General features: G+C 46.4%; 1 protein-coding gene across 6 annotated transcripts in view; it reads right to left on the bottom strand.

Annotated features, from left to right (window-relative positions):
• Positions 1–14397, bottom strand: part of ABTB3 (ankyrin repeat and BTB domain containing 3) — a 162865-nt gene that overhangs the window by 47164 nt on the left and 101304 nt on the right. For all 6 annotated transcript variants that reach the window (XM_086887265.1, XM_086887261.1, XM_086887260.1 and 3 more), the window contains exon 3: positions 8946–9150. In XM_086887265.1, coding sequence (XP_086743391.1) covers positions 8946–9150 — 205 coding nt within the window. The remainder of the gene's footprint in view (positions 1–8945; positions 9151–14397) is intronic.

The raw sequence follows: 14397 nt of genomic DNA, 5'->3' as shown, positions 1-14397 counted from the left end.
AAGGGACCCTTCTTTTGAGGCATGAAATACCTGGGAACAAGTTATCAGTGGGAGTTTTTTCACCGCTTGCTGAGCAGAGAGAAGAAAAGGAGCTGCAAACCACACTGCAAAACTTCATGTAGTTACAGAGATAACTTGGTTCTAGGGAATACAATTAAAGGAAAACTCAGTTCGAGGTTATGTTTTGCATGAGTGAACACAGTTTGGATCAGAGAAATGAAGACAGGCTTGTACAGGGCCTTCCTGTAACATCTGCTGGGCAAACAGATGAACAGAAAAGCAGAGAGCTGTGGCTAAACAGGGGGCTCAGAGGTTCACACTTTCCTCCTCTAGTGCAGGATAGAAACTCACCCAGCACAAAATCTGCCCCACCACATTAAGGAGCAGAGAAAATGAAAATATTTACAGGAACTCAGATAACTGCACTATAAAACTGCTTTTTTTTTTTTTCCTTTCCCAGTCTTGCAAATTTCAACAGAGAAATAGAAATGAACATGGATATTTGGTGCAATAAATCCCAAGAGGGAAGAGAATCAGTGTTCTGCAGAAGCGGGAAAATTTTCTATAAAGTCCAATTTCAGTTCCTAGATGAGGATATGGAGGTTGCTCACAACATATTACATTCCTTTTTCCAAGGAAAAGGGAAAAAAAAAATCATCACTGCCTATCTCAGCATGTCAGGAAATTTGTATTTTGAGAAGAGAACCAAATATGGCTGTGTGCAATAGGTTAAAAATACCCTTTGAGAATCTGTGCACCATGTGAAGGGCTGGGTTTTTTCTTTTAAATACTGTTTGTGTGCCAAAGAGGAAAGAGGAACACAGAGTTATAAGGGTGTGATAATCCACAAGACAATGTGACATCAGCAAGAAATATTTCACTTTTCGAGCAGCACTGTGTGAAAACGGGTTAGCCAAATGCATCACATTACTGGCATATACACTGATTTATCTCTGGCACAAAGGCAGGTACAAACCAGGAGAATTCAGTAATTTTGTGTTCAAGAGCAGACACACAGCAGATAAGTCACCTAGTTACAAGATTTGGAAGCACATGCCTTAATTAAACTAATCTAACCATGGTGCTGGGCTTGATTCTGCCTGAAGGATATGGGAAATCAGGAGCACAAGCACCTTACCTGGGCTGCAGGTGAGTGAGTGCTCTGACCTCCTCCTCCAGCTTTTCTCTGTACCTGTGCTTAACTTCAAATGCACGCTTCCATCCTCTAATTCCATGCAGTTTAAAGTTAAGTACAGACTTCAGTTTAAAAAAAAAAAAACAAAGAAAAAAAAAAAAAGATGTTTTTTGGCACAGACTTGTATTTTCCTGAGCTCACATCTAAATGGAAAAATATGCCAGATCAGGATGCAGGGAGAGGTCTCTGCACAGAGCAACTCCCATCCCACACACAAGAGCTGGGAGGTGGGGGAGGGCTGGGGGAGGCCAACACAGAGCAGATCCCCAAAGGGTTGGACCTTTTGGGCCCTGTCCCCCTGCCCTTGGCAAGGGGGTAGCTGGCTCCTCTTGGGACATGCCTTCTCCTATGTCATCAGAAAAGGCAATCATGTACCTTTATTATTATGTTGGTGCCCCACCAACCCTCACAACTCTGGTTCCTCCTCCCAGGCAGCATCCCTCCCTGTTCCCTCCTGCCACCCAGCACTCCTCACATCTATTTTTGGACAGCTCAAGGTCCCATAAACTCCTATGCCTTGAAGACATCTGCAGGTAGCAACACCCTGCTGGCCCTGCCTCACAAGGGACAATTCCTCACTGTCCTGGCTGTCAAAGATCCTTCTCCCCACTGCCTTCACACTCAGCAGCTCCCTGCCAGCACCCGCCCTCCAGAGTGGGCAACCCCTCCCTACCCCATCAGACCTCAAACTTATCTCGGTTTTGTGGGGCTGATGTCTCTGGAGCACTCAATTACAGAATGACTCATCAGAAAAGCAGATGTTATTGTGGGGGGGAACCTAAATGTAACCAAATGAGGGGTTCCCTAAAGCCTGCACTCCCTCCAGAGCCACACACAGCCTTCCTGGGCTGCCCACAGCCCCCCCTCCCTTGCTTGCCGGCACACAGAGATATTAAAACTCCTGTCATGCATATGCAATAACTCAGGCTTTTCCATTATTATTTGCAGTAGTAGTAGTACTGTTATTGTTATTGTTGTTATGGTAGCAGTCTACCTGTATATAAACAGGAGAAATTGTCAGGTGAAAGACCATGAGAAATTGTGCACCATAAAATGCAATAGGATGCTTCATTATTTTTGCATGGGTCTGTGAGAAGATAGATGAAGCTCCTGTCTGGACACCACCTGCTGCAATGCCGGATTTGCAAAGCACTAAGGCCAGCACTCTGACAAATTCCAACTCCAAATAATCCCTGGTCCTGGTTTTCCACAGTCCCTACCATCACTGCAGGGCACAGAATCCCTGCTGGCTGCTGACCAGCTTCACAGTCCACCTTCTGCCCAGAGCAGGACCACTATAAACAACCACTCTCTCCTGGATTTCCAGCAGCTGGAGTTCTTCCCCTCTGCTGCTCCCTCTCCCCTACAAGTATTAAGAGCACTCATCACCTCTGAATGCTCCTCACACAGGCTCACAAGCCCCGGATGGGGCACCAGCCCCCTGTTCCCAGCACAGCCTACTGGGGGTGTGCTCCAGGTCTCAGAGCTCAGCAGTACACATGAGATTTCCAGACAATCACAGTGCTCCAAGGGAAAAAAATCATCATTTCAAGTGCAGCACAACATCCTCTTTATTACCAGGGGCACTTCACCCTGCTCTTCTGCAGAGCACTCTTCCACTGCTCTACCTATGGAGCCCTTGCCCCACCACATGCACTCACTGACTGCCTGTATTAATCAAACCTCAGGGAGAGGACTGGCTTGACAGCCACAATGAGAAGAGAGAAATTCCGAAGGCATTATCCTATTCAGATGTGAATCCCCGCAGCTGTCTCCCTTTGTCCCTCCCTCGGCATCCCCAGCTGTGGAGTGGACACAGCTGAAGGACCCAACCCTGCATTAACTTGGTTCAATTGCTACAATTGCTCCAGATGAGGTGTTTGCAGGATTTGCTTGCTGAGGAGGGTGGTGCTGGTGTAGGTGTGGAGTTTCTCCTCTCACTCCAGCCGAGGATTGCTGACTGCTAACCTCTGTGGCAATGACAGGCAGATTGGTACACGGAGGTTGCAGCTGTTTAAATTTGCAAAAGCTACCAAGTAAGAGTTAAAGGTGCTTCTCAGCAGCATAAGGCTGTACTTTCACACAAAAAAGCCTTTCTAGATAAAGGTAGGAAGATGTTTTTTCTTGCAGATGTGAGTCAGCAACTTTAACATTGTAAAAAGCTCTTTATATTGGTTTATGTTTTCATGGGTGGCTTTTAAAGAAAATCCAATAAATGAATTGAAAAACATCCTAAGTTCTGACAAGTTTTCATTTGGAACATATGATGAAAATATATATGCAATGTTAATCCATTTTTAGCATTATTGAAAGACAGAAAAGCATGGGTTTTTCTCCAACGTAGAGCATGCATTTCAGATGGGTTTCTGGGCTGCAAAACTCATTTATATTTACACCATAAGCTACTTGTCTTCAGAGGGAGCAAATATTTTTTGATGCCCTCAAAAAGCTGCCAGTCCCAATCCTTCTCAGAAACTCAGCAGTGCCAGCTGATGCTCCATGTGAATTCATGCAGCTACTCTGTGCTAGGCAGCTGCTCTGCCACCCCTGAACCCAGCTAAGTAGCAAGTTCTGCATCTTGTTCAGGCTGAAGGATCCAATCTCCCTGCTCTCACACGAGCCTCATGAGATCTGCCTAGGCAGAGGAAGGGTTTACCCATAGGCTTTTGTGTACCAAGACATTGGTGCTCCAGAGTCCACACATGGGTATCTTCAAATCATGGGTTTTGAACCCACATCCAGGGCTGGAATGAGCTGTCCCTGTTGCCTCTCCTGCATTAAAAACATTAATGTCTGAGACTTGAAACGCATCTGAGTCAAAGTGATGACTCAGCCAGCAACCACAACAGGCAAATATTTCACTGGCAGTTTTGACATCAGATTTGACACGACTGGCAATGGCATAAATCCCTGAGGACATCCAGCATTCAGAGTGCAGCACAGAACAGCCTGGATACCATGCACTTCTCACAGGGCTGCATGCAGTTTCCTCTACTTAGAAAATCCTACAGCCATCCCACAGACAGCAGAAGTCGAGCTTGATAAATCAGATGTAGAATTACAGACCCAGTCCAGCAAGGATACTGCTGTGTATCAGCTACAAATAATGCCTGAACTATTTCTTGTAACATGTGCCATCTCACACGCTGCAGGCAGCTCCAGTAACACTGCTGAAGGGATTTCTAGAAAGTGGGAAGTTTGATATCTAGCATGCAAATCCAGAGGATTTAGGTAAGGATGCACTGGGATTTCTTTTCAGTGGTTCCACGTGAAATCAACTCTGCCCTCAATTTTGACTTCAGCAAGGCTACAGCTTTACTATATGAACTTTCCAATCAAACAGTGGATGAAAAATAGATAGGGTTACACAGTGCTATGGCACACTGGCACACCAAGCATGTGTAATCCCTTCTGCATATACAGGTTCATTCAGGTTTCACTGCAGGACTCCCATATTCCCCGTGCTTTGCCTGTTTTTCATTAGCATTCCTCACCACTCTCTTCTGGTCTTTGCTGGAGACTGCCCTACCCAGGGAGTTTGTACCACATAATAATTTAAATCAGGGACACTTTTCCCCTAGTTCTCTTACTGAAATTTTTCTATAGGTATAATCTGTACTACACACATGGCTTTACAGTTACAAAAATACTCTGAAAGAGTTCAAATTACTAAAGAAATTCTTTTAATAGCATGGAACACCCCTCTCATTAGAGGGGCTGCATTCCATTAATTAGCCAGCTACACCATTAGCTACCCAAAGCATGAAACAAAACTGAGGTCACCCAAACTCTTTCCATTAATGATGAATGACCACAGTCTACAATTTGCAGGTGTATCCATGTGCAGGGAACATACATCTTTTTGTGTGTGTGTGTGTCCATGTGAGCGTGCAAGGCAGGCAGAAAGATTAAAAGCGAGCAGTAGCAGCCCATGGGAGTTTCCTAAGGGACTGCTCCCCATATAAGGAATAATAGTTAAGGAAAAGTGAAAAGAAGGTTAAAACCAGACACATATCCATCAACTCAATTAAGACTGGAGGAGAAAAGCTACCAGCTGCCAGGTGGTACAAGGAGCAAATGCTCCTCCAAGGTGGAGCAGCAGAGGAAGCACTGGAGAAGGGATTTGGCTGCCTGTGAATCAATGGGTGGTTCTGGGCTGGCTGAGCTGCTGAGCCACAGCTTCTCAAGGAGTTGTTAATAGGGAACATGGCAACTTAGGAAGTAATGAGGACTTTGTCAATACAGCTGTGGATAAAAGTGGGTAAGGAACCACTTAAGGAAAAACAACATCACACAAATCTGCAGCTACAGATTCTGCGCTTTCCGGTGCTTAAGAAATTACTTGCAATAATTTTGGAAGCATTATAGGGCCTGACAAGCCAAACATAACCACAGGACAGATCTTTTTATTAAGCTAGAAGCAGCAAGAAAGAAATCTTGACAATAGTACCCTCATCTACAGTTCATTTTCTTTTGTTTTTTTAATTCCCAGGAAAGCAAAAGAATCACAGACCTAAATAATCCACAGCCTCCTGCAGGTGGGAGCACCGGAGGAGCACTGCTTTTGTAGCAACACCCAGCACAGGATAAATGGCCCCAGCACATCCCAGCTAGGTGCAATAGGGAAAGGGGGACCCCACAAAGAGGTCCACCCTCTCCCTGTACCTCCATGTCCGCCAAAATAGCCATCTACGTGGTATCCAGGGTCAGCAGAATTGGCTTGTGTAGGTGCCAAAAAATCAGAGAGTCTCTGCCAAAGTGGCCAGACTGAAGGAATATGAGTTTGGGGTGGGAGGGGATCACACATCCATCTTATGGTTGGGTTTGTCAGCCTTTAGGAAGTGGGGAATATTTTTCAGGTTTTCTAAGCAATTCTGGCCACTCTCCACTCTTCCCCCTCCCATGAAAGCAGCCCCACCTGCACCAAGTCATTTTTCCTTTTATTTTCTGTAAAGATAAATACTATTAAAAACATACTGCATTCTCATTTCTTTACCTCCATGAAGAGCAAACACTGAGAAACGCTCCCTAGAAACTAAGTGCCGGATTTATTCAAAGGTAAAAATCCCTTTTTATGTGTCCCCCAAGGCTCTGAGGGAGGTACTGCTTTCCGAGCTGGAAAGTGCTAAGCCAGGCAGCAATGCCACCATACTGGATTCCCCTCCCACATCCAGCCTCTGCAGAAGCACATGTACAGCCTTTGCAGCTTGGCCTTGCTCAGAGCCAAAATCCAGGTGGGCTGGAGATGAGTGGGAAGAATGGGATGGCCTCAGGGTGCCACCAAGCATCCTGCAGATGCTGGGAGCACCCTTTGGCTGCACCCCACAGCCCTCGCCCCCCTGGGCTTGCACTGTCAGGGAGGAGGGGCCAAGAGAGTAGCCAGGTTGGCTTCACAGAGAGCCAAGGACAACCTCTATTTCATGAAAATACTGCCTGCAGCCAGATCCACACCATCCTGGCTTCTCTGCACCAGCAGGGACACAGAGAGGCCAAGGATGGGGAAAGATGCCTAGACCTCCTTGTTTCCTTCTGGCCTTCTTACAAAATAAAAACAATTGCTGCAGCTGGAGAGCAAATACAGCAACAGATACCCCACAAATCCCGCAAATATTTTGCATATAAAAGTGTCACTTTTAACAAACTCATCTCCCTGCAATGCACAAAACCCCATCATGGAAACGGAAGCCACCAAAGATAAGTCATGGAACAAAAAGCATGACTGCCTGTAAAAAAACAAAACATGGGAGCTGGGTAGGAAGGCTCCTCAGAGCACTAGAGAGAAGTCAGCCTTGCTGTTGTCCTTTCTGAGCAGCACAGGGTGGTTACATCCAGCTGGTGAAACTCCAGAGCTCAGCTCCATGGAAATATCCGGGCTCACACTCAGCCCTGCACTGCTCCCACTCCAGCACTAATGCATGTTTGATTAGGCAGGAGGAGATGTGTCTGCTCGTTCCAGAGGTGACCACAGGCTCCTGGCAGTAACACCGAGTACTTGCTCTGGGGCTCGCCGCAGTCCTTCGCTGCCCTGCCAAGGGAAGGCGTCCTGCCAGACGGAGCGCTCAAAATAAAGCGAGGAACAATCGTTCTACATCATCAGTATGTCGAGTGCTCTAACAAAGAGGATGTGTGTTAAGGCAACCTCAGAGAAAGCAAAACTTATTAAAGCAAATGCTGAAAGTGATTTTTCAAATATCCCTGCCCTTTTCACTCCTGTACAGGGAAGCCTGAGGAAATCTTACAAAGCCAGAGGCTCAGCTTTATTCACCCCTATATTTCCTCTGGTTCCAGTGGCATTATTCCCACAGATGGGAACTACAGATCAGGTGAGGGTATATTCTAATTTTTTTAATATTTTTTGTGTATGCTAACCACTCTTGGACGTGAGTTAGGCCTTCCACAATAGTAAGACTAGATGACAAATCATGAAATCAAAAACAATTAAAAAAAAAAGAGAAAATTCTGGATTCTTATCATTTCCCTTCTGGTTTTTTTCAAACTTTGGAAATAACAGAACAAAAAGTGACAAACATGCTCACAGAGCGACCCAAACTTGAAAAGAAACAAAATGCCATCCAAAGGCAAATGGCAAAATTCCCAGTAACATCATTAATGCCAGAATTTCATCTTGTATGCTCTTCTGCAACTAATAAAAAAACTATTTCAATTAAGATATCATATTATATACCATTTACAACTACCATTGCAACCACAGTGCAATGAGACCCTTCAATGCTGCTTTTGAGATGCAGACCTCATCCCACAACAATAGCCAAGCCCCAGATGTGCAGATCAGAGCCTGGCTCACATGTACGCTGCCATACATACTCTGGGTGTAAATGTGGAGCCCAGCCTGACAAACCAGCTTGCATTTGCATCACCACAATACCCAGCCTATGAATCCATATCCAGCACCTTCTAAGCACCAGCCTCACCTCCCATCTCTGTACTGGGGACGCCTGGTTTAGGACTGGTGGGAGTGTGGCAGGGAAGCAGCAGAGTGTGCCCCAGCACACCACTGGAGACATGTTCTAAAAGAGGGTTTGCTGGGATTTTGATGGGAGATGGATTTATTTTCTTGGTCAGCAATCTGTCCCCTGTGCTGGGCACCCTGCCTGCCACCTTCAGAGGCATATCCTTCTCACCTTACATCAGACCCTGAGTCAGGACAGGGCCACAGGTGCACCTCCCCAGCCCTGCCCATCCCTGGGGCAGGGACAAGAGCAGCAGAGCTGGCACTTACCACATCCCTGGCCAGGGCAGCCCCGAGGTCACCCCTGTGCCCCGTTACTCTGTGTGACTGGAGCCCAGCATCCTTAATGACTTCTCCCCTCTACACACTACTCTATTCATTTTCCACTTCCCCAATCACAGCTGTTGAGCCCTATTAACGCGTAGGGGGAAAAAAACCACATTTAAACCCAAACCTGCTAGGCCAGAAATAGAAGTTCTCATTTTCTTTTCCAAAACACAGAATAGCTGAGCAACAACGAAAGGAAAAGGAAATCTCTCCCAAGTGCACATCTGGAACTAATTTGCTGTCTGTAGCCACTGGGTGTCACTTTTGATATATATTGGTTCAGCCACGCAGCAGTTCGGGGAGAGAAGCTGATTTGAAGGAGGCGATCCCAAACCCGAGCAGACTGCTCCGCAGCCTCTCGCGCGCAGGCTGTAATTAGCAATTAGCCAGCCAGGCTGATTTATTAACACAACATCCTCACCACGGCACCCAGCACCGTGCAGGGGCTCTTACCTCTCAGTCTGCAGCGTGACTTTGGAGGGCTCCACGTTGGGGTTTTCCCACTCCATCTGTGGACAGTGCATGAAGTAGCAAAGGGTGTAGAGGGCCTCCGGCTCCCAGTAGAAGGATCCCTGCTTCTGGTGCATCGGCGTCCCGTTGCCGTGCTGCTTGGCATTCAGGGGCTGCAGGTGGTGCATCGCCCGAGACACCAGGTCACCTGGAAAAAAGCAAGAGCCAGGTGAATGCCAGGCTGTTCAGCTGCCTCTCCTGAGTTGCAAACTGAAAGGCATGTTGGCTCGGTCCGCCCTGCCACTTAACCTCACATGTGCAAAGAGTCGAGGGTAGGACGGGATCCTGGGTGTTACTCATCAGCAGGCTGAACTTTTCCTGGTGGTTTACGTGGTGTGGTGTGACGTACCCAGGCTGCAGACAAGCCCACAAAGGCCTGCAGGAGATGTGGTGTGGGCAACATCAGGCTGGCCCATCTCACCACCCCCAGGAGAGCTGGAACGCTGAGGCCAGGATCACAGTTACCTACTTAACAGCCTTTGGAGGATGCTAAAACCCCACAGCCCCCCAAAATGATCGTGCGAGGTGGCACCAAAAGCTGCATGCTCCTGGTCAGAGGGACAGTGAAACCCAGCCCCTTGGAATGAGGAAAGAGGCAGTCAGGTAACACACAAAGCAATGCAGGAGGATGTGAATGAGCATGCGGGTGAAAAAAAAAGGGGGAAAAAATAGATGTATTTGCTAAAAGCCAACATATAAAATGTGCAACCAAAATCAATTTTATGAGTCCAGGCTAGACCTGGAAAACTTCATGTTAGCAGAAAAGCAAAACTTATGAAATAGGCTCACTTGGCCCCCCAAGTTTCCAGAGCACTGAAAATGAACAAAGAGGAAGATGCTCATCGTCACCCCTGCACCAATATAGTCTGGGGCACTGCATCACAAGGCAGATACAGGAATCCAGCCACAACATGTGGACTGGGATCAGCAAAGCCAGCAAATGAGATTACCAGGCAAACACATGGGCAAGCAGCAGTGAAGACTCTTAGCACAACACTGATTGTAACTAATTAACTAAAGCATCTCTCTCCAAGGCAGTGGATTTTATGTCTATTGACTAGTGACCACTCTATCAAAGGCAGGGAAACAATTGTGGTTTAAACTGCCTTTTTTCACATGTTCAAATCATTTTGAGAGTGCTTTTGGGGGAAATAATGATCTCGAATCAAATCAGTTGGTTTGTTTTAAATGAAAATCTGAGCAAGAGCCCTTTGGGTCATTCTTAAGCTATACAAAAGCCAGTGATGAGAAAAAGAGGACATAATTTTCCACTGTTAAGAAGAAGTCACGCACTTTCTCTTACTTGCTTTTCCCAAGTGACCACTGAGCACTGAAACTTGGAAGGAAAAGTTTAAGATGTACTCCAAGGTAGAAGCATAAAACCAATTGCAGGGGGATAAATAATGAACTCCTGGACAAACTTAAAAACACTCTGACTGTGTGCATGGCTGAACTATGGGTTTTTGCGAAGTCCCACCCCTTTGAACACAACATATCACCTCTCTCCAGCCTGACTCACACAGAAAATGCTGCTGCTGCAGTGATAATGGGTACCACCGAGAACAGAAATGTCACACTTAAAAATCTCAGCCCAGTCCTCCAAAAACGTAGCCTTAAAACCATGAAGAGAAGAAAACCACTGGCATGACGAAACTGCGAAGTCCATGATTTCAGGGTTTTGACACAAATTTTTGCTTCACTCTGCAGTATTCTTCTGATTCAAAGCTTTCATTTAAAAATAGCTTCTGTCTTTTCCCTCTGCCAGGAAATTGCCATGATAGGACCAATCTTGCAGCTTTGCATGCTCATAATTTCCAAGAGAAACTATGCATGTGGAAAGTATGCAGGACCAGGTCTGCAGAAGAAACAGATGTGCCTCTGAGATGACTCCCCACTCCTGCACAAGGCAACCAGAAGCAGCAGCAAAGTTTGGGACCTCTTTCACTCAGCCCACTCTAGTCACAGCAGATGTGCACTGCCAAGTCTAGCACAGATCAATTTAACTGCTAACAACCTTACTGATAGTAAATTCCTCATTTTTTCTCCAGAAGGCAAAAAAAATTACATAGAAATGGTGGCTGCAACATCCAGATTTAACAATAATAGCAAAGGCAGAGAAAAGAGAGACACACACACTAAATTCAGCCTTTTCAGACCCAAGCCATTAGAGCAATGAAGAACATGGGTAAAGTTTAGCACACAGCCAGTCTTGTTTCTGTGGATTGAGACAGCAGGCACTAAAGAATGCCTCTGACTTCTGTCACAAATGATTAATAAAAATTAAGACTTTGGCCCAGATTCTGACAGCAGCATTACTTCATCCCCCTCCTCCCTGAGCGCCGGGGTGGTGTGACCCCAATGACACGCCCAGGACCAGAGGAAGCTGCACAGTGAGTGAGAAGGGAAAGCAGCAGCAAGAATGACGTGGGCAGGACAGGCAGCTAAGCATCACTGCTGATGCAAGGCTGGAGGAACTCAAGCCTTGCTGAAAGGCAAAGCTCCAATCCTTATCAATATGACCAGGAGTTCATCCTTTTATGCTGTGTTTCCTCTACTGCTTCCAAAAATATCCAAAACAATTCATACCATTAAAGCTGAACTAATGTTTTTTATATTTAAGTCTCATTTAATTACATTATACCAAGAACTGACTGCTTAGGTCTTTCTTTTGCATTTGTTATGCTTTCTCTAGTCACATTTGAAATAATTTCTATATTAACAATTATTGTGTAATTTCTTTACCAGTAAGTTGACTGATTGCTTTGGGTCAACTCAAAGCCTAAATGATCAATACCTATAAAACACTGAGCTTCACAGAGAACAGTAAGCAAGCATAAAAAGCCCCATTATACTGGTACCCAACGGGCAGAGTTGTGGAGGCAGGACAGGAATCACTGCTCTGTTTTATTCCACAGCATCACCTTGAACAATCTGATACATGCCCTAGTGCCCTTTGCCTCCTTCAGCCGCATCCAGTTACAGCAACAATCCTCCAGGGCAGAGACCGTGCCTTTGCATATCTCTTCTCCAGGATCAGTGCCAAGGAGGCCAAGAAGAAGCTGACAGGCACATGCACACACTGCATGGCAGCACTTAGGCAAACTCTAAAATGTCACACAGTGCAACATCTGGTTCTAGGTGTGTGTGTGTGTTGTCTTGAATCCCTACCAGGTTTTGTTCCTTCTATTGTTCCTTGCCATTAGGCTTTTGCTTCTCCATTTCCCTCCTTAGAATGTACCAAGGGTTGAGACTCTCTTTGATTCCAAGGCGCCCCAAAGCCCACAGATTCGAAATCAGCTTCATGATGGGACTCACTGGTCTGCTCTCCAGCAATCAGCCAACTCCAGTCTCATCTGGGAAACCCCAACTACACATGCTGCCCTTGACAGCTGTAAAAGCTGTGTTGTATCTAAACAATGAGGGCAACCTTGAATTTATGGCCAAGCACAGAGAGATAAGCCCCTTTCACAAGTCTGTGCTAGCCCTTCATCAGTGTCAGCCACCTCTGCTCTTCAGGGCTGTGCTCATCACAGCAAAGCTCTGCAAGGGCAGGTTACCTGCTCACAGCACTGCTGCCTTCTCTGCTTCTTTTTTGGCCCTGAAAATGTCTCGGCTGTATCAGCTGAACACATCTGAAAGGCCAATAAATTCCTCAATGCATGATTTCCAGAAAGAACACATCTAAAATAAAATTCCCAGCAGCTGCATTGACCTTGTAACTCCATGAATGAGGTTCCTGAAGGCTGTGGCATCATGACCCAAGGGGTTTGGCAGAGAGCCCTGCCTTGCCCTTCGCTGATCAAATTTTCACCCTGTACCACCACCTGAAGAACAGACTGGGAAGCTGATCTGCCTGACAAAGAGAGCTTGCCAATTTTATATTGTTTTAAAATTAAACTCAATGAAAACTTCCGTAATTTATGCAACATAAGCCAAGTGAGCCAACGCACAAACTGTTTTGCAGGCACAGCCAGGGAGACGAAAACATCACGTTGGAACAGGGTAAACACAAGAAAAAAGAAAAAGAACAGCGAAGTGGGGGGACATTTCAGGACATTTTTCTTGCCAAAGATGGGAAGCCACAACTAGAGGACAGGCTCCCAGAGGGCAGCGAAGCAGCGGCAAGCCCCAGGCCGACACTGCCTTGCAGCCTGATTCCGGATGCAGAAAGGCTCCAGGAATGCGGCTCCACAGTGGAGCTTCTCAGCCCAGAGGAGAAAGGCCGTGCCTTACACACCAGCTACCAAAAACCCACGAAACCACCTCTGCAGCACAGTGTGTGCAGAGCTGCCACTGCAGCTGCCAGCATCTCACCCTTCCCGTAACTAAAGCGGGCTCGCCCATGGCTGCTGCTGTCAGTTCAGCAGGGTCGGTGAGCACAGGGTCCACATACATTTGATTTAAAGATTGAAAATATTACGTAATGCGCATGCTGTGACACGGGCCTGGTTTAAGGCAACACTGAATATTTAGGGAACAGCTTCACTGACTTCAAGCCACAGATATGATGTGACAGGCAAAGTAAAGCTGCTCCCATCTGCATGGGGGTGCACTACAACATACAACATGCAAGTGGGCAGCTTCAGCCTGAGCCCTCTCTGCAGTGACCATTGAAGGTTGTATTTTTTCAAATTGTGTTTGGCTTCAGTGAAAACTATTATCACTGCTTTTACTATGTTAGAGCCTGGTGTTTAAAGAATAACACATCTGTTCCCAATTTTGTACTGGGGGAGCAGAAGAAGGCAAAAAAGAAGGAAGAGAAAGAAAATGACAGATACCCAATGCCCACGTCTGAGAAGCTTCCTGTGGGGTTTTCTGGTCTATCACGATGGACCTGATGATGCTATCCTGCCTGCCTAGGAGCAGGCTAACTATTTTCAGACCGAGCAACTGCCAGAGGCAAAAGTGTATGACACATGTGTGTGTACACACAGAGCTGAGCGTGAGCCTGCAGAGCCACAGCCCCGGGGTGAATGACACGGACAGATCCTTACGCAGCTGCTCCTTACCACACCCACCTCATGCTCTTCTTTTTCTAAAAGCATGTTCTAAAACTACCTGAACAACTTTGAAATGGTGTCGTTGCACACTGAAACTAAGCCACTCAGTTCTTTGACCTGTGTCTTTCCTTCAAAAGCCAGGGGAGAAAGAGGAGCATCTGCTTCCACAGCAGCTGCCTTCCCACCTGGTGCCCTGCTGGGGCACTCTGTGAAGCAGCAGGAGACCACGTTTTTAGCACGACAGCATTGTGCAGGCAGCACCCATCAGTTTGATAACACTACTCTGGTCATCCTTCCAGCTGTCCTTGACTCCTACATGTGCAGTTTGCACTTGGGAATCATACCCTGCACTGGCAGCATTACTGATTTGCTGAGCTTCCTGGGTGAATAATTCC

Source organism: Cyanistes caeruleus, chromosome 4 (assembly GCF_971803275.1).
Source record: "Cyanistes caeruleus chromosome 4, bCyaCae1.hap1.1, whole genome shotgun sequence".
Taxonomy (NCBI): domain Eukaryota; kingdom Metazoa; phylum Chordata; class Aves; order Passeriformes; family Paridae; genus Cyanistes; species Cyanistes caeruleus.
The sequence above is the reverse complement of the archived record's forward strand: the minus strand, read 5'-3'. Positions and strand labels throughout refer to the sequence as shown.